The sequence below is a fragment of the Gallinula chloropus genome (assembly GCF_964237585.1).
Source record: "Gallinula chloropus genome assembly, chromosome: Z".
In the NCBI taxonomy this organism is placed as follows: domain Eukaryota; kingdom Metazoa; phylum Chordata; class Aves; order Gruiformes; family Rallidae; genus Gallinula; species Gallinula chloropus.
Genome location: NC_140089.1, coordinates 80,306,734 through 80,333,350, shown reverse-complemented (window position 1 = coordinate 80,333,350; position 26,617 = coordinate 80,306,734). Strand labels below are relative to the sequence as shown.

The following is a 26,617-nucleotide window of genomic DNA, read 5'->3' as shown; positions in this document are numbered from 1 at the left end:
GCTGTGTTCCTCCTCCTATGGCCTCACCCCTTACTACTGAGGAATGTGGTGAGTGGCACAGCAAAGAGAGAGGGGAGAAGACAGGCGAGATCTACTTGTCATGCTTCCACGAAGTCCTGTGCCAAGGATTCCACTTCTTCACTGGCAGTTCAGCCATGAAGAAACATCTCTTCCTACCAATGACTCCCATTCCCAGGGAGGGCAAGTATTTCACAAGCAAAGATTGAAAAGGAAGAGCTGAAGCCCCTCAAAGTAGGGCCTTTACAGACTTCTGGGGCTGAAGAAGCCTGCTCTGCACCCTGTCCTCCTTACACTGTGGTCAGATTTATCCCCACCTTCTAGGCCATGGACCAAATCCTGCCAGTGCCCTGATGACTGACACTGGATCTCCAGGGTTAACTCCTTGTCAGGAGAGTGCCTGTACCTTGTAATAGAACCACTAATTGCACTGGTGGCACTGGTGGCAGGGAAGAAACCGGAGTCCTTCATAGCTAAAAGCCATAAGAAGCTGGCTTTGGGGCATGCTGGTGCCCCAGCTGGCCAGGATTTTATAGGGCTCCCCTGCATCTCGTCTTGAGGCTGAAACACCAATTTAAGCAGGGAGGATTCAGACCTCCAGGGATGCTACTGGATTTCCCTGCTTCCTTCCTTCCTAATTATGAAAGCACTTCAGATTTTGTCCCAGAAAAACTAAATTTCTACTCCTGGACCCCATCACAATCCCAGGTTTAGTGCGTCTTCTTTTCTGCCTCCTACAAAACCCAGTGGCATGAGATGGGCTTTGAGAAAGATCCCCACTGGTACCCAGCCCTACTGAAAACACAGCACCATCTCCTCAGGTGGCAGACTCGTGCTGGACTCGCACTTGGCCCAGCCACAATCCCATGAGAAACTCTGCAGATGCTGAGCAATTGTTGGCTGGCAGTAGACTGGGCAGGGTGCCCCAAGCCTTCCCAGCCACACAGTTCAGTTCTGCAGAGGCTCATTAAAAATTCAGAGGCTGAAATGTGCGCCCAGTGAGGGCACAGCCGGGAATATCCTGCCCTGGGGAGAGGAAGGCTGAGGAACTTCAATCCTGTTTGCTCTGGCTCGGAGAGGAGATTGCCCATAGCTCTCTGTAAATGCATCTTCCCGTACAAAAACAAATGAGAAAGATGGGAAAGAGGCATTTCTGCAGCACTATCCTGGCTGGAGGGACTTGGAATGCAGGACCACGTCACCCTGTGCCACCTCCAGAAGCCTCTCAGAGCCACTCCACCTCCAGCACAACAAACACGGTCTGATCAAAGGGTCCTAATTCTCCCAGGGGAGAGGAGGGGGCTGCCTCAGAAAAACCCTCACCACCTCTGACTGCGACCTGAGACCTGAGACAGGGATGGGGATTAGCTTAATTTCCTGGTAGATGAGAACATTTCTGCGGGTGCAGCGAGAACACCCGCTGGCACGGGCCCACCAGTGTGAAAGCTGGTGTTTGCCACCCACCAGCAAGCCGGCTACCAGCAAACGTCACCACCAGCCTGAGACACGTGTGGCTTGCAGGAACCCTCTGTTCCTGGGAAAGCACTGCATGTACTTTTTGGGAACTGCTTTGCTCCAGGCAGTCCTTCTGCCAGTGAAAAACCTGAAAGGTCATCTGTCCTTACAGCCAAAAGGGATGATATGAGCAGGATAATCAGGTAATGAAGAGGGGCTATAAATGCTTTGAACAGACTAATGGGCATGCTGGTATGGAAGGCACTGCTCTAGGAGGGGCAATGTTGACACCTGAGGCAAAACACGTAGGCAAGCGCGGGTGTTAGATGGGTGAGGACATGGGATGCAGCTGCCCCAGCAAGTGAGAAGCAGCCCACACAATTAAAATACCTGGATGTCATGCGAGTAACCTGGCCCACCGGGTTCCTGGGAAAGCAGGAGCATGGGGCAGCTGTCAGTCCAGTGCCTCATTTTAACAAAGGGGGGAATAACCACACATGTATATATACGTCTCTCGAGTTTGTTGTTTGAGCTTAAAAAAGTCCTTTTAAATATATTTGCCATATTATAAAACTTAAGGCAGGCTGTGCAGTATCAACCCTCCCACGTCACACGCCACCCGTACCCAGCACTCCCACAAGAACAGAAATGATCCCACTGGCACTAACAAAACCCCAAGTCTTGAAGTCCACGGGAACTGCAAAGGTAGTGGGTTTACTACAGATCCGCAGACAGACATATTCTTCCTGAACTATACAGGGGCCGTTCTGCCTATGATAACCAAATCAGAGTTCCCCACCTGCCCCAAATTAAAAAAAAGCCCTCCATCCCCCAAATAAAAAAATCACCCCAAGGACAATGACGTGTATTTAATTCCCCTGCTCCACACCAGTCCTAAATGAAATGTGCAATTAGAATTATTATTTGTTACAAAGTCCAAAGTAAGGCATAGTTATCCCCAAACTGATGATGGAGGAGGTTGTTAGGAAACCCAGAGGAAATAGGCAACTTCGTCCAGGTCAACAGGATAGTCCGTGAGCAGCACCGGGGTCTTCTCAAACAACTCCCCCTTGTAGCTGCGCCACTTGCCCGCTGGCAGGTAGACATCACGCTCCTGCTTGCCCATCTCCAGGACGGGGGCCACCATGAGGGTGTCACCAATGAGGAACTGGGAGTCAATCCTGTGCGTGGCCTCATCGCGGGGAGAGATCCACCAGATGGGACGGATGATGGGGTCACCCGTGTCGGTGACCTCCCCGGCCAGCTCCAGCAGCAGCGGGGCCACCAGCGACTCGTGGAGCTCCGTGAACTTCTGTGCAATCTCCACCACCTCCTTGTCGTACAGCCAGGGTGGAATGGAGAACTGCATGGAGGGCATGAAGGCCGACAGCTCCAGCCAGCGCACGTACAGCTCCCGGTCAGGGATCTCCACCGCCCCATCTGTCTTGTTGGGGAAAAAATTCCCCCCGATCATGTCAGCGGATATGAAGGGATACCCCAGCATGCTGATGGTGAGCACCGTGGGGATGAGGGACTTGAGGCCGAGCTCGTAGCCCCAGACGGAGTCGCGGTCAATAATGCGGAAGAAGCAGGAGATGTTCTGCGACTGGTAGCCCACCCGCACCTCCGCCAGCTCGTAGAAGGGGATGGCCATCTCCGTGTAGCGCCGTGACCAGATGCTGGGGTCTGAGAGAGGGCGGAAGGTGCTGAACTGCTTGGGCAGGTAGCTGGTCTCGCCCGCGTCAAACTTGAAGGAGGAGATGCCGTACTTGTGGCGCAGCTGGCGCAGGTGGCTCTGGAACCAGTCCCGGGCTGCTGGGTTGGTGAAGTCCAGGATGGCCCCAATGCCGTTCCACCACTCCACCATGGCCGGCAGGCGCCCCGATGGCTCCTTGATGAACAGCTGGCGCTCAATTCCCACCCCAAAATTAGAGGAATTGTAGTTTATGAAAGGGTGAGTCCACAGGGTGACCTTAAACCCATCCTCCCTGAGTTTTGCAAACATCTCTGACACGTTGGGAAACTTGACAGGGTCAAAGTCGAAGTCTCCATAGGCTTGAGTGTACATGTCATCGATTTCAATGTGGCTGCAGTTAAAGTGGTACTTCTTGATCTTTTCAGCAAATCGCAAGAGTTTGTCCTGGTCAATATTGTTCTTGTAGAGGGCCCAGGTGGACCAGATGGGGTATCGGAAGGCGTTCTCAGCAGGGATCTTGGAGGGCTTGTTGAAGTACCTGCGCACCATGTACTTGTGGATGGAGGTGACATCAGAGCCCACGCAGACGCGGTAGCTGAGCTCGGGGAAGGGCTGCTGCCCCGGCGGGGGCTTGTAGGGCGAGTCCTTGTAGCGAGCCTGGAAGAAGAGGGCGCGCTCGCTGGCATTGAAGCCCAGGTGGAAGGGCACGGAGTCGTTGATCTTGATGGCTGCCGCCTTGGAGGAGAGCCAGTACCGCTCGAGGATGCCGCCGAAGCTGTCGCGGAAGGAGTAGACGTCGCTGGTCACGTAGGGCACGGGCTCCTGGTAGCCGGCCAGGCGGATGGGCCAGTGCTGGGTGCTCATCTCCGAGCCCCCGTACCAGTGGGCGTCCTCCCAGAACATGGTGTGCTCCACCGCCGGGCCGGCTGCCAGCTCCTCCCAGCGCACGCGGTAGCACATCACCGTGTCCTTGGGCTTCACCGTCTGGATGAAGAAGTTCAGCGGCCCCCCGCTCGACCGCGTGCAGCTCAAAATCTCCCCCTCCTTGGAGCACGACTCCAGGTCCAGGGTGCCCGAGCGGAAGGCCAGCCGGAAGACCACCTCCCCGTGCTGGTTCCTGATGACAAAGCCGTCCGCTCGCAGGTCCATCAGCTCCGTCTTGAGCCGCTCCGCCTTCCGCAGGGACATCGTGTAGTAGCACCAGGCCACCACCGCGGCGATGAACAGGATGATGCCCAGCAAGACGGCCCCCAGCATGGGCCTCAGCTCCTTGGAGGGCTTCTGCTTCACCGGCGTGAAGTTCTCGGGTAGGAAGGTGTACATGGTGTTCCGTTTCCTCTATAGCTTTATTGCAGAGTATTGGAAAGGAAGATCTCTTTGCAGCGAGCCTGGGGCTCTCAGGAGAAGAAAATGGACTTTTTAGGGGAGCTCCTACATCCACCGAGTCCCAGTGTACCCGTCTCTGAAAAAGAAGATGATATAAATAGTCTCAGAAGAACCTCTGAATCAAGGCATAGCTTGTCATCCGTTTGCCGTCTCAATTTCAGCAGCTCCCCATGGCCCCTCCACTGCTGTGCTGTGATGTGCCAGGTGCTGTACGTGCAGCACCAGACACCATCTCCAATTACCCCGGCCAGACTGTGCTCACAGAGAACAGCCCCAGGGCAAGAAGGAACAAATCACTGCAATAATTTATCTTTCTGTGCGGGGATGACTTTCAGCGAGGCATGAGTGGGCACTGGGAGGGGACAGGAGAAGGTTGAGCAGGAGGTAGATCGGCCCTGTGACAGCATTTTTAAGGGACAGGGCTAACTAAGAGCCAGAATAGGACAGCATAGAATGAATTCCAGGCAGCCACTCCTCATTTTAATCAAACTGCTTCCCTGGCAGATTTAACTCGGCTCATTCACAGCACCCTCCCCTCCCCACCCCCAGCATGTCCTGGCTGCTCCAGCCCGGTGACGCTTTGCAGCAACGGTGTGTCAATCCCTGCTCCCATGTAGCTCCAGCATGACCAAACGGGGTGGGGGTGACAGTGGCTCATGGCTGCTTTTGGGGGCTGCACACAGGGGTTGTGTTGTGCAGCATATCATGATGCTGCAAGAGGTACAGCGACAGCATCCCCAAATAGGAGGACACCAGCTTGCTCCTGCCATGCACACAGGCCTCCCTGTGATGGCTCCAGGTAGGAGGAAAGCTAATTCTGTTGGGAGCAAGCTGTGCAGGACCTCCAAAGGGTTCTTTCTCCCTCTATCATGGCTCCAGGCTGTGTTTCGGCTTCAGCCCGCTCCCCTCCGTGCGGCCCCAGGGAAGCGTGCTGCGCCAAGAGCCTAATGGCTTCTCCTTGGCCGAGGGATGGCTGGGCTCAGCCAAGAGGGGAGAAGTAATGTGAGGACACAGGACAGCAAGAAGCAATCCCAGCTGCGGGAGGAGTGGGGAAAGGAGAGGAGGTGCAGAGCCACAGGCCAGCTGGTGAGTACCTGCCCCAAGCCAGCAAACCCAGGCACACCTCCTCCCCAGGGCTGCAAGCTCTGGGGAAAACAGGAGGGGGAAAACCCTTTTCGGGCACAAAGCTGGCTGCAGTGACACCCTCTGAAGGGTTTGGTTTAAGAAAAGGAATAAAAAGGTTGACAATGCAGTAATGAATCCTCTCCTTGCCACTGGCATGCCGAGCCGGACCATATTTTCCTCTGTGGCTCCAACCAGAGGTACAAAAGGACATGTAAAGCAGAGAGGGGTCCTGAGCATCACCTAAACCCCGCTGCTCTGCTACGGGTGCAAACCTGGAGTGGCATCTGTGCACAGGCTCAGCAAAGCAAACAATATCATACTCAACTTGAAGCGTGCATTGGGCCAGACCCGGCAGCTGGGGGAACCTTTCTGTTGCTGGATGGGTCATTTTAACCTTCCCCTGGGGGCCAGTAACTTTCTAGGCTGCCAGTTGCTTTAAATGGGATTACAGTGGCATTAGGAAGCGATTAGCCTGAACAGGCGATGGGTTTAGTTAAACGACTTGTCCCACAGCCAAATCCCACAGAGCTCTCACTCGTAGCGCTCTCGCCGTCGGAGAGGTCCGGCACGGGATGGGGGCAGCTCCAACCACCCCGACTGGGACACCCAGGGCCAGATCCTGCACCCCCCCTAACAGGGAACAGGGCCCTCACCCACCAGCATGTGTGATGCAAGGTCAGCTGAGCCCAGCAAAAACTGGGCAAGGAGAAGACACTGGGATGATGCTGTGATTAAGCCAGCAGTGTGTCCTCGTAGCCAAGAAGGCCAGTGGTACCTGGGGTGCTTTAAAAAGAGTGAGGCCAGCAGGTCAAGGGAGGTTGTCCTCCCCCTCTGCTCTGCCTTGGTGAGGCCACACCTGGAGTGCTGTGTCCAGTTCTGGGCTCCCAGGTACAGAACAGACCAGGAACTACTGCAGAGAGTCTAGGGAAGTACTAGAGAGATGATGAGGGGACTGGGGCATCTTTCTCATAAGGAAAGGCTGAAGGAGCTGGGGCTGTTCCACCTGGAGAAGAAGACTGAGAGGGCAGCTCATCAACACATACAAATATCTAAAACCACCATATAAAGGGTGGATTTCAAGAGGATGGGGCCAGACTCTTCTCAGTGGTGCCCAGCAACAGGACAAGGGACAACAGGCACAAACTGGAACACAGGGAGTTCCAGCCATAAATGGGGAAAAACTTCTTTACTGTGAGGGCGGCAGAGCTCTGGGACAGGCTGCCCAGAGAGGCTGTGGAGTCTCTTCCTCTGGAGAGATTCAGTCCTGTGCAACCTGCTCTGGGTGATCCTGCTCTACCAGGCAGGTGGGACCAGATGATCTCCAGAGGTCCCTGCCAGCCTCCACCATTCTGTGATTCTGTGTTTGGGAAACCTTCACCCCCTCTATCAACCCATCCTTGGCTACCTAGGGTGAACTAGAAGCAATGCAGGATCATACCAGTGAAGGGGTGTGGGGGAGGAAGTTTTGCAGAAGGGTGTCAGCCCAAACCAGAACAGGTGAGTCAAGTCACAAGTGGCAGGATGTTTGTGTGACCACAGATGGGTATGCTGAGTCCAAATGAGCTCACTCCACTGAGCGTGACTTGAAAATTATTTGGGAAAAGAGGTTTTTCAAATTTTCATGTTTTCTGAAGAAAAAAAAAGAAAAGAAAAAGAAAAGAGGAAATAATTGTGTTTTCTTTCCCAGGTCTCATTTGGGGTCTTAAGCCCAAGAAATGACATGGCCAATACTGCTGCTGTGGGGACTGCCATCTCCTCACTCCATGCAAAATTGGCAGCAGCTCCCAGGTCTTTAGGGAGTTTCTGGATTTTCATCTCCCTTCCAGGAGGCAGGTTTATTATTTATGAACTACTTCGAAGCTGCTCTATTTTTAGGCTGTTTCTCTCTCTTCTCCCCCCTCCCCGCTCCCCCCATTGGGCTGGAACTCATGACATACACAAAGGAGCTGTCACTGCTGCCGCCAGCACAGAAATAATGTGGTTTTTAAGAAAGGTTTTGCAGCCTTTTGTGTCCCTTGGACACTGATCTGCCTCAGAAGGATTAGCAAGCCTGGTGTCTGAGCTGGTGGAATTAATCCTGCTCTGGTCACTCTGGCTGGGTCAGGATCAAACCCCCTGCAGCTGCTCTGGGCTGATGGGCATCACATGCACAGGTACCACTCCCACAGAGATGCTGAGAAAGGTGTCTGCAGGCATTGCCCAGCACATCAGCGGGACAGGGAGGTCTCTGAAGGTAAGGTCTTGCACTGTGCTATCTGGCCCCTCTATGTTTTTTTTTGCCTTGTTAACAAAATGTGCCTTCTCCACTCAGTGCCTTGTCCCTGTCCCAGATGAGAGGTGAGTCTCACAAACTCCCTGGAGACACCCTCACACTTACAAGCTGCACCCCACAGAGCTGCCTGCTCACGCACAGCCTGTTCCAACATGTCTTTTTTTTTTTTTTAATGCAGAGTTGTTATTTTGCTCCAAGATGACATTGTGGTGACCTTTAACTCCTCAAAAAAAAAAAAAAAAAATAAATCCCTACTCCAAACCAACAGTGGGAAGGGAGGGTGTCAAAGACAAACAGCCTGTTTGCAGCCTGCTGTGCCGGCGCTTCCCAGCTGACCCACAACAAAGATTTTTCTTCCTGCTCTGTGGAACCAGCAAGTCATCCCTGCTTCAGCTCGAGATGAAAGCAAAGCATCTGAGCAGGACAGGCTTTACAGAGTAAAAATAAAAAAAAAAACCTCTTTTTTTTTTTTTTTTTTTCTCTTTTGGCCTCTTCTATTTTTACCAGCACTGCAGCTCAGCACGGGCTGCGAGACCCACAGCACCACTAACCCCTGCAGCTCTCCAATTAGGACGTCTGTTTAAAGAGAGTCAATAACATTTAACTGGTCCCTATTGCCCCAGTGGGGTCAGGTCTGAACTGTGCTGGAGGCCAAGCTCATGCTGGGGACACACACCCGGACACCGGGAAACCCTCCCCTCCAGTGCAAGGTGCTGCCGCCTCCTCCCCAAACATCCTGGCAGGAGTCGAGCTGAGGAAACACAGCAGATTTCACTGGGAACCCGCAAAGGAGCAGGAAATTAGGATGGCAAATTAAGGGGGGAAAGTACTTCTCTGCAAAACAGCCGGGGGTGGCAAACAAAGCCTCCACGTGCCCACTCTGCCATCCCCCGTGGTGGGCCAGGCCTGCTGGAGGGACTTTGCAAACCTGAGAAGGGGATGTGCAAACCTCTCCCAGGGGGTTAATTTCCCTTGGAGAGGTCTGAGCAGCGCTGGAGTTCTCTGGAGGGCGTTTTGGGTCCATAAAGGGTGAAATCACAGCTCCAGCTGCTTGGTGCTGATGGGAGCGGGTAGGAGTAGGACAGGTACCCACCAGCAGTGCCAGCGCAGGGCGCAGGGCTGCTCCCTGCCCCGAGACCAGAAGCACCAATTCCCCCCCCCCTCCCAAGCCCTGCAGAGCCACCCACAAGGGTCCCTCCCCAAATACTGCACTGGATCACATCGAGGGTTTAGCCCTACAGTGCACAAGCCTCCCCGGGGTGAATGTGGGTGGCGCAGACCCACAGACCCTGAGGCAGGGGCAGCGAGCCTGCCTGGGCAGGACAGGGACAGCGAGGACACGGTGCCTCCTTCCCAGGGCACCCTGCCCTCCCTGTCCCCGCCGCGGTCGCCGCAGGGACACAGACAGGCTGCGTGGCCCTGAGGGGTTTGGGGAGAGGCTGCGGTGGGTGGGGGTGGCTCCCAGCATCTCCTGCCAAGTGACAGATGCTCGCTGTTGGGGCTGCCGCCTCCGTGGCACGACACGGCAGCAAATTCCCTCTGGCAGCCGGGACGCGGGGATGTGGGATACCGACAGCCCCAGCCAGGAGGGGCTGGTCCCGCCGGGGGCACGGTGCCGTTACTTACCCGTCCGGTACCTCCCGGGGAGCCCCGCCTGACGCCCGTAAAGTGTAAGTGCCGCGGTTACACCTCCGTGTCCCCCAGCAGCTCCATCCCCTCCACGGCACGGCGTGAGGGGGGGTGTGTGTGTGTTTCTGGGCTCCGGGCTGCCCGCGGGCGGGAGGAGGGGACCCGGTGCGTCACCGGCGCGTTTCCTCACACTGTGACGGATGCACGAGCAGCCAACCCCCCCGCCCTGGGTGTGCCGAGGTACCGGCGCCCGGACAGGAGGCGGCTGCCGGAGGCAAGGCGAAGGGTGCGCGCTTCGCAAAGCTCCCCGAGCCGCGGGATGCGAGCTGGCAGCCCCCCTGCCGTGAGAGGGAAGGCTCTCCGGAATCCCAGCAGTGTGCTCTTGCAGCTCCGAAAGCCAGGGGTATCCTGGGCTCCATCAGAAGAGGGGTGGCCAGCAGGGACAGGGAGGGGATTGTCCCTCTCTGCTCTGCCCTTGAGAGGCCCCAGCTGGAGTCCTGTGTCCAGAGCTGGGGCTCCGAGTGCAAGAAAGGTGTGGAACAGTTGGAGAGGGTTCAGAGGAGCCACGAAGATGATTAGAGGGCTGGGGCAGCAAATCTCCCCTGTGAAGAGGGGCTGAGGGAGCTGGGCTTGTTCAGCCTGGAGAAGAGAAGGCTGAGGGGGGACCTCATTGCAGCCTTCCAGTCCCTGAAGGGAGCAGAGAAACAGGAGGGGAATCAGCTTTTTAAAAGGGCAGACAATGGCAGGACAAGGGGGATGGATTGAAGCTGAAGGAGGGAAGGTTTAGATTAGATACTAGGGGCAAGTTCTTTACAGAGGGAGTGGGGAAGGGCTGGAAGGGGTTGCCCAGAGAGGGGGATTCCCCGTCCCTGGGGATGTTCAAGGCCAGGTTGGATGGGGCCCTGGGCAGCCTTGTGTAGCTCCAGGCCTGGAAGTTGGTGTCCCTGCCTGTGGCAGGGAGGGTTGGAACTCTGTGATCCTTGGGGTCCCTTCTAACCCAGACCATTCTATGATTCTATGAACCCTAAACCAACCCACTGGGTTGTTGTTTTTTGTTTTTTTTTCTCTTCCCCGAGCCTTGTGGTTTTAAGCAGAGTCACAATTCATCAGAGTAATGAAGATGTGAAAAGAAACAAGAAGCCCCACTGTGGCTGGCTAGCCTGCAAGGCAGGAAGGACACCCCAAACCCCAAACCCCAAACCCCAAACCCCACACCCCAAACGCAAAGCCATGTGAACACAGAAAAGTGCCTTAAATAGTTTCACCTCCATGATGTCAATCACCACGTTACAGACTAGCTATGTCCGTTTAAGCTGCCAGCATCAAGTGATTGTTCAAACCCATTTAGACACCTCGTCCTGTGTCTGACCGTGAATACAAAAAAGCCACTGGAAGTGAATTGTGGCAGCAGATGACTTAATATTCAACACCCCTGACAATTCCCCCTTTACAACATCGCCTTTGTTCTTCGCCCTGTGCTAATTAGAAAGATGAAGTTTTAATAAGCTGGGTTTTCACTTTAACCCTGCACACTGCTTACACTACTGCCAGCTCACAACTAAATAATGACCAAGAGCTTTTGCTTTTCCCTGCCTGAAGACTCATCACAGCACCTGAATTTGTCTGAGCTGCCAAGATTTGTGGAGACTTTAAAACAAAGTGAGCTGACCTGGTCCACTCATGTCAAAGTGCACTGGAGACATTGAAGCTCTGGTGCTTCCCCTTTGAGGACATCTCTGAGTGTACCTTGGAGATGCCCTGTAGTCCCTGTAGGAGTAGGAGGCAGCCTGGCCCTGAAGCCATAGCCCATGGGGTAACACAGAGCCACCAGCCAGCTCCTTGGCATCTTCAGGGCCAGCAGCTCTTGCAGAGGCATCCACTAAAACCATCGTGCCTGAGAGTAGCAAAAGCAAAACAGCAAATACAAGGAGTTCCATGAGCCAGCAGGCCAGGATGATATAAATCTTTGCCTTAAAAAGAACTGAGAGTCACAACTGCAATAATTTAAGTGCTCCCACAGAAGGAACCAGCAGCAGGGATATGGCCCAGTGGGGCTGGTCCAGCAGGCAGGTGTATGATAGCCTGGTGCAAGGCATCAGCCCCCTGTTAGCTTACTTCTTTTACCACGTGTGTCGTATCAGATACACAGCTATAAAGATTTTGGTGTCCTTGTCTTTTGGTCCCCCAACTCAACACCTGCTGCTACTGGATATGCTTCATCTACCACCCTATAACTCAAACTGTATCTCTCCCCAGTTGCTCCCATGAGCATTACCCTCACTCCTGCCTATCTTCATCCCCCAGGACAAATCACCCCACAGCGGGACCCGATGCCCCATTTTGCCTTCCCAGAGCCATTCTTAGAAGGGCCAGTTCAGCACAGTGGGAACGCTCAGCATTTCAGATGCTGAGGCAGGCTGAAACCCGAGCCCACCCCAACATCCAAGCACTACAACGCGATATGGGGAAGAAATGGAAACCTAAGCACATCCCTCTGGCACAGCCCCTGCTATTTTCCAGACATTGAACCACCATGAAACTCCAGGTGCTGGTAGCTCCAGAGAGCAGTGGATGGTTCATGGAGCTGGGCTGGTGACTCAGGACCATGAATTTCCATCTGTATCCAAAAGCCAAAGATGCTGGACAACCCTGGTCCAAATGCAATCATCTATCCCCTAAAGTGCTCCCTGGCAGCAACTCCCTGCACAGACCCAGCTGTGCGGACACAACACCTCCAACCTCCTCTCCACTGAGCTGTGAGTCTCCCCTGTGCAGGGCACTTACCCTTTGGGCATCACAGGTATCCCAAGGGAGAGAGGGACAAGAAAAAAGGAGAATTCGTGTCTTCCAAAACACTTTTGGCTCCTGGTCATCATCACCAGCACGTGCTGATGGGGGGGAGGGGGGGAGGGGGGGAGGGCTCTCCCAGGAACCACTTCAAACCCACCGACTACACGTGCCGTGTAAACCCATCGGCTGAAGTTTTCACGGCAGAACATCCGTCCAGCAGCAAGAGCTGACGCCCTGCCTCGTCCCTGCAGCCGGGGAGGGGACTACGACCATCTCCCCTGGGCATCGAGCCCCCCGCTCATCTGAAGAGCAAAGGGAGAGGCGGCTCGGCAGGGCGCGAGCGGCCCGCACTGACACGCCGCCCCCCACGGGAGCCCCGTCCCCGCGGCGGGCTGGGGTCTGCGGGACCGGGCACCCCCCTCGCCTGCCTCCGAGCTGCGCGCACCGCACCCGGCCACTCCCCCCACGCCGGGGACCGCACACCCCAAACCTGTCCCTCTGCTGCTGCCTCCCTTCCCGGAGGGCAGCCGACAAACTTACCGGCGGCACCGGGCCCTGGCTGAGCTCTGCGGGGCACCGGGGACGGGGCGGGGGGACCGGGGGGGGGGGGGGGGAAGGAGAGGGGGGAGGAGTAAGCGGAGGACGGGGACACCGCCAACGAGACCGAGCGCACCCCGCAGCGGTTCCGGGGTTGGGCGGTTCCGCCGCCCCGCCCCAGCTCAGGCCCCGGCCCGGCCCCGGCCCGGCCCCCCCAGCCCGCCCCGTCGCGGCGCTCCCCGCTGGGAGATGTAGTTTCGCCCCCGCCCGTCCCCTTCTGGCACTGGCGGGGCCGTGCCGGGACGCTGCTCTGGGCGATGCCACTGCTGGCAGACGGGGTTTTCATAGGGCTTCCCCTGCCCCGAGCGGGCTGCGGGTGCTGCCCTACGGGGCCGTGGAGCCCCAGACGGCTCCGTGCTAGAGCATCCCTAGGGGATCCTGGAGCAGCTCCCCTAGGAAGAGAGGCTGGTGGAGCTGAGCTTGTTCAGCCTGGAGAAGAGAAGGCTGCGGGGGGACCTCACTGCAGCCTTCCCGTCCCTGAAGGGAGCAGAGAAACAGGAGGGGGATCAGCTTTTTAAAAGGGCAGAGAATGGCAGGACAAGGGGGATGGATTGAAGCTGAAGGAGGGAAAGTTTAAATTAGCTATTGGGGGAAGTTCTTTACAGAGGGAGTGGTGAGGGGCTGGAACAGGCTGCCCAGAGAGGTGGTGGATGCCCTGTCTCTGGAGGTGTTCAAGGCCAGGTTGGATGGGGCCCTGGGCAACCTTGTGCAGCTCCAGGCCTGGATGTTGGTGTCCCTGCCTGTGGCAGGGGCTTTGGAACTCTGTGATCTTTGGGGTCCCTTCCAACCCAGACCATTCTGTGGTTCTATGATCCCTCCCACCAGTGACCCCAGCCCTGTACATTCATGGTCTGTGGGTGTGTGGAGGGCAGCAGGTGGTGTAGCCTGATCATGCTGTGCTACCACTCCATAGTCAGAAAAAGACATTTAATGTCTTCATCAGTTATGTGCTGCTTTCAAATCCCCGTTCTTATCTAGCTGGGGTCTGCCCTTGGCATCCCAGACGGATGGCAGGTCTTCCTGGATAGCTTGGCATCCTAAGCAGCCCGGCATGGAGTTGACAAACATGGGTATCAATGACTGCTGCTATTTCTGGCTCTATTACTATGCTCTGAGAGCTTCTCCTTGCATGCTTCCTTGGGCTCCAGCTTGTGTATGGTGACAGGGTACCAGCCCCTGAGGGCTGCTAAAGTGCCCAGCAGTGACTGAAGTTCCTCCCCCCTCCCCAGGGGCTTCCCCAGACTGTAGGAAAGGGTCTGAGTGGAACAGTTGCTCAAGCCAGTTTTAATGAAGGCTTGTCTTTGCCCTTCATGGGTGCCACAGTGCCTCTGAGGCGAACTCAGGGTGGATGGTGTAGCTGCCTCTCTGGACTCCTGTCTTCATGAAGTGGCTTGTGTCCCACCTAGGAGAACAGATAAAGTTATCAGCCATGATAGGACAAAAAAATCCATTGAGGAAGAAGAGCAGGAAACCTGGTTCTGGCTGTCAGCATTGCTTAGGAGTGAGCAGCAGGCATGGAGCTGCTCCCACCCCCTTTGGTGCGTGTCTTTGGGTGCTGCAGCCAAAGTGAAGTCCAAGCAGAAGAGCTGAACCATCCCTGTCATTGCCACCTCAGTGGGCAGGCTCCAGCAGGTCTCCCACCTGGAAAACACCCACTCTCTCTCACACTGTCATTCTCCTAAAACCTTCATTCCCAGTGTCGTGTCTGTCCAGGGAAATCTGTCTGTCTCATTGGAGGAGACCTTGAGAAACATCTCGGCAAGGTACAGACATAGGGACATCTAAGGGGAGCCCAGCACTCCCTGTCCTCATCGTTGCTTGGTTTTGGTTGCTGGACTCAGGAATTTAAAGCAAATCATGCATTTTCTGCCAAGCCTGATGCCGAATTTTGGCTGATGGGTGTTGATGCAGTAGCAGAGTGATGACTGAGCTGGCTGAACAGCCTCCCCTCGCCTCTCGCTGCATCCCCAGGGCCAAAACAAGCTGCCGCGGCAACGGAGACATCCTAAAGGTAAACATGTGGGGATTAAACGGTGCTGGGGACCTGCAGCAGGTGAAGGACATGACTGATTACTGTGTAACAGACAGCATGACCAGGGAATGAGCTCTTGGATAAGAAGAGCAAACAATGACAACAAAAAAATGCAAGGGTGGCTTAAGAAACCTTGCTGTGCGAGATGCTAAGCTGCCTGCATCTGGGCTCGGGGGTGCTGTACCCCTGAACAGGACCACTCAATGAAACCAAGCATGGAAACACCTGTCATGGGAGTAAATTTGGCAACTGCTTCTCCATGGGTAGCAACAATATACTCTGCAGCCCAGTGTCCTGGTTTTGGTCAGGATAGAGTTAAATTCATCTGTAGCAGCGGATGGAATGCTGTTTGGGTGTTAAAATGGGAGTAGTGCTGATAACACCCTGATGTTGTTAATTGCTGTCAGACAGTCAAGGACTTTCTCAGCTCTTCATGAGAAGGGAGGAGCGAAGCCAGGACAGGTGGCCCAACTGACCAAAGAGAGTATTCCATGCCAGTTACGTCCTGCCCAGGATATCGGGGGGGCTGACGGGAGGAGGAGCAGGGGCGGCTCCAGGACACGCGGTTCTTGGGGGATGGTCGGGTTCTGGGACGGCTCTGGGTGGCACAGCCTGAGCTGTGGGTTTGGTGAGAAACTGCATTGTGTATCAACAGCTTCATAGATTTTTGCTCTGAAGTCCTGTCAGCATTGTTATATTGTATCTTTCTGTTATCTTAGTAAACTATCCTTATCCCAACCCACGGGCCTCTTATTTCTTGGGTTTGGGGTTATTTGCCCCTTCCTTTTCCCTTCCCTTACTTCTCACACACACACACACACACACACCCTTCCCTTTTCCCTGCTCTTTTCCTTTAAGGAGCAGGCAGCTGCGTGGATCTCGGCTCTCAGCCGGGGTGAAACCAGCATCGCAAGAGCCCTGCCCTCCCATGTCATACCTGCTTGGCCCGTCAGATGGAGGTGCAGTGGCTGCACTACTGCCTGCATGGGCACTGTGGGGAAACCCACTAGGCCTCAGGGTCTGCAGCCTGCACCGTCACCACAAGAATAACCCTCTGAGCAATTTTGTGTGAAACCCTAATGAAAAGAGCCAGTGGCTGTCTGGCATTAGGAAGAAATAACAGGTTTTTTTTTCCCCCCAAGGCAACTGGCTTGGAACAGTCTCCCCCTGAACCTGTCTGTACCTAGGGCTCTGGCACAGGGCCGATGGCTGGGGGCAGTGTGTAGGTGTGCAGATCATTGGTCTGGGGCTGTAATTGCAGCATGGGATACTCCTGCAAGAGACAGAAGAAGTAGGGTGAGTGATAGCACTGAGGACAAGGGAGGTCAGATCCATTTCAATCTAACCCATCCCAGCCTGAGGCCACATCCCAAGCCATTCCATCCCAAGCCGCTCCATCCCAAGCCATCCCATCCCACCCAACCAAAGCCATCCCAACCTTACAGCCCTGTCTTGTAGTTCGTAGAGATGCTCTCTGATGGCAGAGGCCCCATCAGCATAGCAGTCCATCCCTTGCAGGCAGTAGTAGTGCCCAGAGCTGGGACTGTAGTAGCCCTGGAAGGGTCCCCTCCCTGCTATGGTGTACAGAGGCTGCAGGGATAGTGATTGCCATGGCAGTCTGTGCATCATGCTCGCGGCCACATCGCGCTCTGCAAGAGGAGGGATTGTGAGAGTAAGAATGGCTGCTGGTGTGGCACAGCCACAGCTACAGCCAGGAGCAGAGGGGCAGGGTGACAGCAGTTACCAAACTGGTTGAGGCAGGTGGGTTTTGGGATGTATGGTCCAGGTATGCTGTGCAGGAAGGTCTCCATTCTTGTTCCCTGCAAGGAGCGATGGCAACCCTTGCAGGACTGCTACCCTTCCATTGCAGAGCCTCAGGTGCCAGCAGCACCTGAGGTGGCTCCACTCTGGGGGGGGCTTGGGGGACTGGACTCTACCTTGTTCAGGAGAGGGTGGTAAGATGAGTGCTTGATCCAGGCTGTGCTGTTGTAGGGAGTTGTTCTCCAGGTGATGTATTTGTCATTGTTGGCAAAAATTGGCTTGTACTTCTCTGCAAAGCAAAAGTGACAGGCAGGGCACCCTGTGGTGCCAGGGACGTGGGGCAACAGCGAGAGGGTTCCAACTGTTCCCCCTCTCCCCAAAATGCAATGCTATGGAGCCAAGGGACACGTCAGAGGTGCAGTTTCTGGGGTCCTTGTTAAGGGTCTCTGATGGAAGTGACATCTCTTCCAGTGTGTTTGGTCACTTGTCCCCACCCATGCAGGGGCCTTGGCCCCTGGGGTTATGGGGTGGCAGAAGGATGTTCCCCAAGGAGTGCCTACCACCTGGGGGTGTTTAGGGGCCACAGGGGCAGAGAACTCTGGGGACCTGCAGACATCCCTGGGACAGGGACAGTCTCAGTGCAGGGATGGGGCCAGGCAGCCGCAGCAAAGCCATAAGCGCGGATGCCAAGGGAGGGTCCTTTTGCACTGGAGATGAACAGAGCCACGGTCACCACCCTCAGCCCCCTGACTCCATGGGGACATGCCCTGTGACACAGGAGGACAGATGGGACCTTGGCAGTACCTTCAGACCTGGCCAGGCAGTACTTCTCAGGCCAGCAGGCAGCGATGGTGTTCCTGTAGTACTCCTGCATTGACACATTGATTGGATACTCAGGGTGAACTCGCCTTGCTGGATTTTGCAGTGGGGGCACCGTTAATCCCTACAGAGAGTGGGAAGTAGGGAGAGAGATCCAGGCCAGGTGGCAGCACCTGTCTTTGCACAGCTCCACCCTGGCTACCTGCCCCTTCCACACACCCTCCACCCCCCCAAGAAGGAGAACATCCCTTGAGGTACTGACCAAACCCCCATCCCCCCAGTCCCTGCCCCTCCCTGTGCCACAATGGGGGGAAGAAGGGAGCAAAACCATGACTCAAGTGCAGTCTGCTAAGAAAGGAGGGGTGTGGGGGAGGTGCTTTAAGATCTGGTCACACTTCTCATTACCTGACTCTGGTGTCACTGGGGGTGCAGGGCAGGGTCATCAATTAGAGTTTTCTCTCCTTTATTCTGTGCTGAGTCTGTTCTGCCCGTGACGCTGATTGTGGAATGATCTCTCCCTGTCCTTATCTCCACTCCTGAGCCTCTCCATAGATATTTTCTCCCCTGTCCAGCTGAGAAGGGGTGTGATGGAGCGTCTTTGATAGGTGTCTCACCTCCAGCCAGGGTCAAACCACCAGAAGACGCAGCTGGAGATCAGAGCACCAAGTCTCCCTTTGTATGGGGGTTGTAGCAGCGCTGTGATCACCCCTGCTAAAGCATCTTGCTTGCCCAGAAGCAAGCTGGCTGCGCATCACTGGCTCCTTGCCTCTTGCATCCAGGGTGCCAACAGGCATCTGGGCGGTTTCCAGAGTGGGAGATGGGGTGGGTGCACTGGGACTGGCAGGTATGGTTCATCAGAGGTTGGGAAGGGAGTTAGGAGACCAAACCATTATCCTAGAGCTGGTAAACCGAGGAGGTCTGGCCGCACCAACCGGGACTCTGGAGTGGTGCCATACCCATCCATGCCCTCTGCTGGCTCCCTCACTATAATGCACACGCTAACAGCGCTGCAAGCGATGACCCAGTTCGCAGCGCCTTGCATCGGGGCCTGCACACTAGTTAGCCCACATGGAGAAGGCAGCATGCTTTACAGGTACTCCCTGCAGTGAGACCATGGCTCAGGGATCTCTTCTGCTGCAGCCCCAGGGCTTGGAAGGCTTTTCCAGCGCTCAGATCTTACACCAGCCCTTTGTGTGGTCCCCCCCAGGGGATTGTGTGTTGCAGAAGCTCTCAGAGACAGCTGATCTGCCCCCTCCATCGCCACCATGTCACACAACCACCCTGGATTGTGCCCTGCTGCTGCCTCAGTTTCCCCTTCCTGAGCACTCTGAAACCTGCCAACAGGCAGCACCGACGGGTGACTGCAGAGCTCTGAGAGCCCAAACCCACTGCAGAGAGCAGCTCCAGGGGATGAGAAGCCGGTGACCACAGGATGTCAAACGCTTTCCTAACCAGGGAGCACGATCCCCTCCCCCCCCCCCACCCCCATTACACAGGCAGCGAGGCACGCCCTGAGTCCCCACACCACCCTCCTGCACAACACCCAGCATCTGCAGCTGGGCAGCCGTAGAAACCCTGGGGTTTCTTCCTCCTGTAGGATTTACCTGGGTCACAAACTTCTTCTCTCTGCAGTGCATCTGTGGAGACAGGTTGTGGAAGGTCTTTTTGACAGAGCACGGCGGGCGGTAGGAGTCGGTGTAAGTGCTGACAGGGGTCTTGTACTTTTGGGGGGTCAGCATCATGGTGCAGCAGCCCACTGAGACAGAAGTGTTTGGAGCCCCAAAGAGTCCCAGGGATGCCCGGCTGGATGAGCAGAACTGGGGCAGGAAAGCTGCACGGAGCTGGTGGCACGCCTCTGCCAGCCCCAGGGTGGTGCTTATGTCCTCCGTGATGTCATAGTGTGGGAGAAGAGGGGTTTGATGGCAAGTCCCACAGCTCTGGCTCTATCTTAGGGCACAGCAATTGCTGCCTGCACACCTCCCCCACCCTCCCATGGGCTGCATGCTGCCATCTTTGTCCTGGCTCTGGGTTTCTCACCTCCTGCAGCCAATTAACAAGGGTAGGAAACACTTGCATCTGGTTCTAGTCAAGGTGATTTTATTTTGGGAAGTGCAGGGGCAGCGATTGTGGCTTTTCCCATATCACCTTGGAAGTCCTGCAGCAACCCAGATGTGCACACACAGCACCACACCAGTGCAGACCATGCCAGCAACACAGCACCAGGCACCACGGTCCCAGTCTGCCAGGGGAGTCAGGCTGGTTAGTCTGCTCTGTCTCCCTTTTTTAATTAAAAAGCTGGATTTAGGTGACCCTGTGTGGCATGTTTGGTCTTCTGTCCTGAGTGATGGGGCTCTGCAATGAGAGATCCTCCTCTATCTTGGTGCAGAGAGGTGGCTGGGCTATGCTAGGGAGGGATTTGCATGAACTGGGCTTGCTCTTCCCCAAGCTGGAAGTGGAGCAGAAACCCTTGGCCCTGCAGAAACCCTGCTCTGGGCTGGCTTGTCACACAGAGCCCCGATCTGCTCCAGGCTCCAGCTCGATGACTGATGAAGGAAGAACCATGTCCACCTTGGCAGGGTGGATGCCAACCCGTCCCCCTGAAGGGCCTCCAAGCGCTGCTGCCTTTGCTGTGAAGGATGGTAGGGCTGGGCAGCCTGGGCACACAGATGCCTTCAGGCAATGTGATTAATGCTCTGTTAGAGGTGAAATGAGGAAAGCCAGCTGCCATTGATTTTCACACCCTGTGGGTCTCTGCTGAGCCAGGTTTAACCTCTCCAGCAGCCCTTTCACCCCTCTGTGAGGGAAGAACGGACCAGTGGGTTACTGATGCCCCCATCCTTTCACTCCCACTGGCCTCAGAGCACCCCACAGTGTAGATTTGGAGAGCACTGTGCTGCAGAGAGGTGGAGTCCAAGCCTCTTAGTTTGGGGGGGGACTCATCCTGTACCAGACCGGCTGCCAGAGTGAGCCAGTAGCCCCCACATGCAGCCACAGCTGTCCCTTGTCCCCAGTGGTCCCTGGGGTTTCCAGCTGCTGGAGCTGGACTCTGAAACCAGTGCTTGGCTTTCATGCCAACAGCTTTGTAGGGCAGAAACAGCTGCAGGGCTGGAGAAAGGGTTATTTCACCCACCAGTGTCATGCAGATGCAACACTTCTTCCTGCTTCCATCGCAGCCCAGATGCAGGGGCTGGGTCCAACCCAATGTGCCTTGGGGTTTCCCAAATGCTGGCTGGGGACTGGCCAGTCCCCATGGGTTTACCTGTGCCATACAGCACAGCTCCACACCAGCTCAAACAGGCTGGCATTGGCTCATTTCAGGATCTCAGAGGAGATGGTGTGGCTCATACCCTCTCACCCAGGTCCACGGCAATGAGAAAGGCTGTCAGGCTGGTTTTCATATGTATGCTTTTTAATATCATTAATTCTGTTACACTACACACAACCAGTAACAATGATAAATACTGCAATGGAAATGTTAAAAAAAAAATTATACATGTTTCATGTTTTTTAAAAAAAAAAACAACCAACCCTCCCACATTTTAAAATAAATTAATGCATAAAACTGATGGTAGATAAAAGAGAACCCGAAACAAACCACAACACAACTGATCTGTTTAAGGCAATACTCTACACAGACGGGAACAGAAGTACAACAGTGTGCTACATGTTCTAAACAGGAAAAAAAAAAAGAAAAAAGAAAGAAAATAAAACTCTTAAAAGATGCAGATTGATGCTCTGGGAGTGGAAAACCTCCCAAAAACCAGATAATAAAACCAATGGCCAAGTTAAGTGCAGCATTAATACACTCTGCATGTCAAATGATTAGCAGGTTCCTAACATGGACTAAGGTCAAGCTACAACAAATTTATCTTCCTAATTAAAAGGTTATTCAGGTCAAACCCTACATTTAACTCTACTTTGCATTTGGCTGTTTTAGCTATGTTTCACTATATGCAATGACAGCCGGAAATTCATCTCCTGCTCTGAGATTAACATAAAGGTCAGGAGGTCTCTCCTCCCCACAGATATCTCCATTAAATACATCCAAAAAGGACCTTGCTTTTGGTGATCCTGAAATGCCTCCCACCACCCCCTCCCGTGGGGTGTGAGGAACCGCACAGGGAAAGGAGACCTGGGAAATAGCTGCTTGGTTGAGTTTCTTCCAAGCCGAAGACATGAAATGGAAGTGCAATTTGTTCCAGACTTGGAGGAGTGCTGTTTCACTGTCTGCCAGAAATGTCTATCTGGAGCCTGCTGAAAGCACTTTGCCAGCATGGGAGAAACCCAGACTGTACCCGGGCTCTGGATCCAGCCACAACGTTTGCTACTCAGTTGGGTGCGAAGCTCCGTCACCTGCCTGGACAGCCAATTAACCCCAATTATTAATGCAGCCCAGAACTTGGCCACTGGAAGGTGGACAATAATCATAATGCCAAAAAAATCCCCCTGTCCCTCAAAAAACTTAAAGAAAAGGGACAGTAGCCACTTTCTGCCAGCTTCCCCCGGTGGATCCCCATCAGTTGCCACCTATGCAAAATCAGCAGCTCCAGATCTCACCACCATTGACCCAGTACATTCCCAGTAAGGTGCATGTCTGCAAGGTGCTGCCAGGGGGCAAAGAAGCTTCTTGGGACACAGTCAGAGCCTCCTGTACTGCCCTGCTAAAGTGTGTGCTGGGGAAGCTGTGGTACACAGGGAAAGGGACCCACGTAGAGCTGCCAGACTGGTGACAGCCAACAACTGCGTGGGCTGCCTTGGGTTTGGGTGGGAGAGGAAGATGCAGAACTGGGCTGGGAGTCACTTTGGTGCAACCGCCTTTGATGCTCATCACTGGTGCATGGGGCAGGGGCGGGGGGAGAAGAGGCAATGACTGCTTGGAGAAAAGAGGATTGGAAGGAGGACGTGTGCAATATAACAAGGCTTGCAATTCTAGGACTAACCACTGGACACGGATACAAAAGATTACCTGTGACAACTAGCTATCCTTCTACTGTCGCTGCTACTTCCCTCACTTCCTGGTCTGATTCTTCTTCAGTTTGGGAAGCCGTAGCTGTTTGGCATGATGGCCAGTGCTGACTCTTCCACCCCGTCCCTGCTCAGCACACGGGGTGAGCCAGCCACAGGATGTACAGTGAGGTCTGGAAGTCGCATGTTAGGCACAGTCCAGCTTTGCATGCAAGTAGCGCCTGCTTTCAGACCCTTCAGAAAGCTACTTAATGGTGGCCCATTTTCTATATTAAACTGAAGGTTCAATAACCTCTATGGAAGGAGTACAAATGGTTAAAAATGTGCAAAAAGGAGAGGGGGGGAAAACCACCTTTCTGAACTATATCCCCTGCAAAGACTTCACCCTCTGCGAGTCCTTCTCCCTGCAGAACTGCAGCCCGACCAGCGTGTCTTGCAGCGCCCTGCCTCAGCGCAGCCAGAGCACAGCCCACAGGCATCCCACCCGGCCAGCATCCCACCTGGCAGGCACCCCACCCAGCAGGCATCCCACCCAGCAGGTATCCCACCTGGCAGGCATCCCACCCAGCAGGTATCCCACCTGGCCAGCATCCCACCCGTGCCTCTGCTGCAGGCCTCCAGCACCGGGAGCACATGGGTTGGCTGACCTGGGACCTGGTGCTTGGGTCCAAAACCTCCCACAGCACTGAGACCCGGGAGGGTAAGGCAACTTGCTGGATGACATCAAAGTTTTACACTAGCCCAGAGAACCCTCAGGCCCATGGCCTTCAGGCAAGGGAAGAGAAATCCCACCATCACGTTTGTTGGATCTCTTGCTGGTCTGATGTTTTGCCTTGGGTTTGCCTCAGGACAGAAGCAGCTACGAGCCCAACACAGCTCCTACCACAGCTTTCTGTGCAAAGAAACTGAGCAAAAGTATCTGTGAGCTGGGGATGGAGATTAAGGTGGAGATAAGAAACAGCAGGGCTGTTGTGAAGGGAGCTTTTGGTCTTCCAGGCCTCTCCATGCGTCTGTATGACACCTTACAACAAACTCTGCATCTCCCAAATCACGCAGACTCGAGGAGGTGGCTAACAAATGGAGCTGCAGCTCTTTTGTGGTGCAGAAGCAAGAGGGCAGCCTGGGAGGAGAGCAGTGCTTCCCAGTGAGCTCACCTGGGACAGCTGGATGGGCAGCTGCGGGAGAAATGCTGCTCCGGAAGGGTAATCATCTCAGCAGGTAATGGCACTTCTCTCAGCACAGCCTTTTGGTGCCCTTTTCTTTTCCTGGTGCCTACTGTGCTGGCTTCCAGTAACATGTCTCAGACAGCCACATTTTAATGAGGCTCCTTTTGTACCTTCCACTCCCTGATACAATCCCACTGCCCGTATCACCATTTGTTACTATGGAAATGGCTCCACAGAGCAGAGACAACTAGAGAGGCGGGCTTCTTCCAGGAACAAATCTACCTTTTGCTGGAGTGGCTCTTTAGAGGAAGAGAATGGCTCAGAGCCACCACCAGTGGCTAATGGATCCGGGAAACAATGGGGAGAGCTGATCTCCACTGTCACCAGTGAAAGCTTCAAGCATCCTGCCAGCGTCTGCGCTGCTCTGGGGCATCACAGCTTGCTGCAGGGGACACGGTGCTCTGCTCCACGACATCTCAATTAGTCCCCAGCATTTGCCTCCCCAGCAAGCTGTCAGAGCTGCACTCAGCCAGGCAGCATTTAGCTGCTGTGATCCTGGGACTGCCAGAGAGGCAAAGGAAGGGATGTAGCTGTATTTTTTTGGAAGCAATGCAGCATCCTAGCTGCATAATATCAGGACTTAAAATATGGATTCCCTGTGAGATTCCCTGTAAAATACGGATTATCTATCTTCTGCAGGTAATCCCAGATCACCACCTCTTCCTCTATGCTAAACTGCTGGCCCTTCTGCTCCAGAGCTTGTGTAAGCCCTGTAACAGAGCTGAGTTTGTCTGATGAGATGCCAGTTCAAGGTTTGCAGCAACCCCTCTCACAGGAAAGCCTTGAAAGGAAGTGACAAGGACGCGATGTTCTAGAGGCGAAAAGGACCTTGCAACGAAGACCTTCCCATGCCTTCCCCTTAGGCTCAACCTAAACACAGCTTGCCCCAGCACTTCCCACCAAGGCAGATGTTACTTTTGAACATGCAGCCTATGCTTGCTGAGTGCAGCAGCAGCCAGGTGACAAAGCCAAAGTCATTCCAGTGAAGAGTGGCCGTGCACTATGTGAGCTGAAGGGAGACTGGAAAAGGAAGAGCCCATGCAAAACAATGCAGGTGGCTACATGGATGCCAAAAATAAGAGCACAAAACTGCTGTGGGAATCTCCCAAATGAGCCCTTCAATCTCTTCCATTCTCTCAGCGCTCCCTATATCCCAGTTGTACTCCTGAATTCCTTAATCCTGCTAAAGGGGGATGATGCTGTTGGGCCACCAGATCTTCTTCACATTCCTTGTGGCAGCACGCAGATTGAGAAGCCCGCTGCGTGAGAGCCAGCTGCCAAATCACTGCCAAACACCTTCCCCCAAAGCTGTTTCATCTCGCTGCTAACCTCCACCCTGCAGCCTTCTGGCACAGGCAGAACATCAGAGGCTGGTAAACAGAAGAGCAGTGCTCTGAAAGTATGCATACATTTTCTCCAGCACGCCTTTTGCACCTTGCTTGCAGAGCTACCCTATCAGTGCTGCCTGTCACACACTTGGCAACATCCACACAGGGTGTGGTACCAGCTCTGGCAGGCTGGCTTCTCTGCGCTGCAGAAAGGAGTGGGCATCAAGAGGGGACACAGCCTTCCTACCCTGTGCCACCACCAGCAAGGGACCCCAGGCCCCATTTCTGTGCTCTAGCAGCCTAAGCAGACTCACTGCAGCAGTACTTGGCTGTGGTGCCAGTTCAGGGGCACGGTGTACCTGGTGTGCTCATCTGAAAGCCGGCTTCTGCTCCCCACTGCTACCAGCACTCTCCTGAGACAGATTAACTCGGACAACTGGGATCTGCCCTAGGCCAAGACAGCACTTGGCAACCTTTCTGGTTGCTGCTTGTTTTCCTTTTCCTGTTGTTCCATCTGGTGCCCAGCTGGGTCCTTCCTTTATTCAAAAGCATCTTCATCTCTCTGTTGAGTCACACACACAGGGTGCTGCACTTTTCAAGCCTCCACCATGACATTGTAGAGCCCACAGGCCAGCCCAGGAGAGGAAAGGATTCCTCTCAGGACCGCAAACCCCTGTGTCAGGCAGCACACTGATGAGCAGAGCGGGGCCTCCTTTTGGGAAAGGAGTTGAAGAGAGAAACCAGAGGCAGCTGAGTCCATCCTGTCCGTGGGGGAGGGTCCTGAAGTCCCATTCAAGGTCTGAGCAGCAGGTGTGGTGGCCTGCTTTTGCAGTAGCAAGGCATCTGCAGGCAAGACAGCCAGAACAGCATAGCAGACCCAGCGGCCAAGAGTACGTGTTGGGGGTAGACATGCAACAAAGTCAGATATAATCCAGTGACTCTTCCAAGGATTTGCTTCAAGATATGTCTGATAAAACACCACATGAACCTATGGGATGGTCACCTGGACATCAGCCTCCTTTCAGCCAAAGTTTACTTACAACCAGCAGAAAAGCAGACTAGATCATGCCATCTAAAGACCTTCCTCCACTGCAGGAGGATGTTCCCCCTCACACAGACATCTGGAAATAGGGTATTTGCAGAGCAGAGAGACAGAGTTCAGTGATGAGACCCTGGAGTCCAAAGCCAGCTCACACTAAAGGGCAAATTTAACATCTGATAAAAGGAAAGGACTTGCTTAAGCTCAGGTAATTTGGTGACTGAAGTTACATAAAATCCTGACAAAAAGCCAATCTGGCTTTAGGAGGCATCAAATGCAAATTCCTTTGTGGAGGCACAAGCACCAATATCCTTAAATCCTATTTGCATGGTAACTTAGATGAACAGCAATGCAGCCTTTCATACTCCATGTTGCTCATCCCCTGGGTATTCTGTACAGCTTTGGACTGAAAATGGGGCCTGTGAAGACAGTCTGGGGTGATGCAAAGGCCAGAACAAGGAATGATATGCTTTCCTGCA

The 26,617-nt window shown here is 54.4% G+C and overlaps 2 protein-coding genes across 3 annotated transcripts; both read right to left on the bottom strand.

Moving 5' to 3' along the window:
* Positions 1-2,317: 2,317 nt before the first annotated feature.
* On the bottom strand, positions 2,318-12,925 carry MYORG (myogenesis regulating glycosidase). Of its 2 annotated transcripts, none has more exons than XM_084278669.1 (2): positions 12,912-12,925; positions 2,318-4,631 (listed from the first exon to the last, which is right to left on the bottom strand). In XM_084278669.1, the coding sequence occupies exon 2, from the start codon at positions 4,490-4,492 to the stop codon at positions 2,456-2,458; it is 2,037 nt and encodes a 678-aa protein (XP_084134795.1). In that variant the 5' UTR covers positions 4,493-4,631; positions 12,912-12,925; the 3' UTR covers positions 2,318-2,455. The 2 variants fall into 2 exon arrangements, with proteins under 2 accessions (XP_084134795.1, XP_084134796.1); XM_084278670.1 differs by lacking the exon at positions 12,912-12,925 and adding an exon at positions 9,579-9,927.
* A 1,351-nt stretch (positions 12,926-14,276) lies between these two features.
* On the bottom strand, positions 14,277-19,322 carry SPMIP6 (sperm microtubule inner protein 6; the record flags this gene model as incomplete). The annotated part of the gene is made up of 6 exons (XM_084278537.1): positions 14,277-14,370; positions 16,439-16,649; positions 16,745-16,820; positions 16,938-17,050; positions 17,566-17,704; positions 19,185-19,322. The coding sequence occupies 6 exons, from the start codon at positions 19,320-19,322 to the stop codon at positions 14,277-14,279; spliced, it is 771 nt and encodes a 256-aa protein (XP_084134663.1).
* Positions 19,323-26,617: the final 7,295 nt, after the last annotated feature.

Bases quoted from the DNA above. Each gene is read 5' to 3' on its own strand.
- MYORG (XM_084278669.1), bottom strand. From the start codon at position 4,492: ATGTACACCTTCCTACCCGAGAACTTCACGCCGGTGAAGCAGAAGCCC.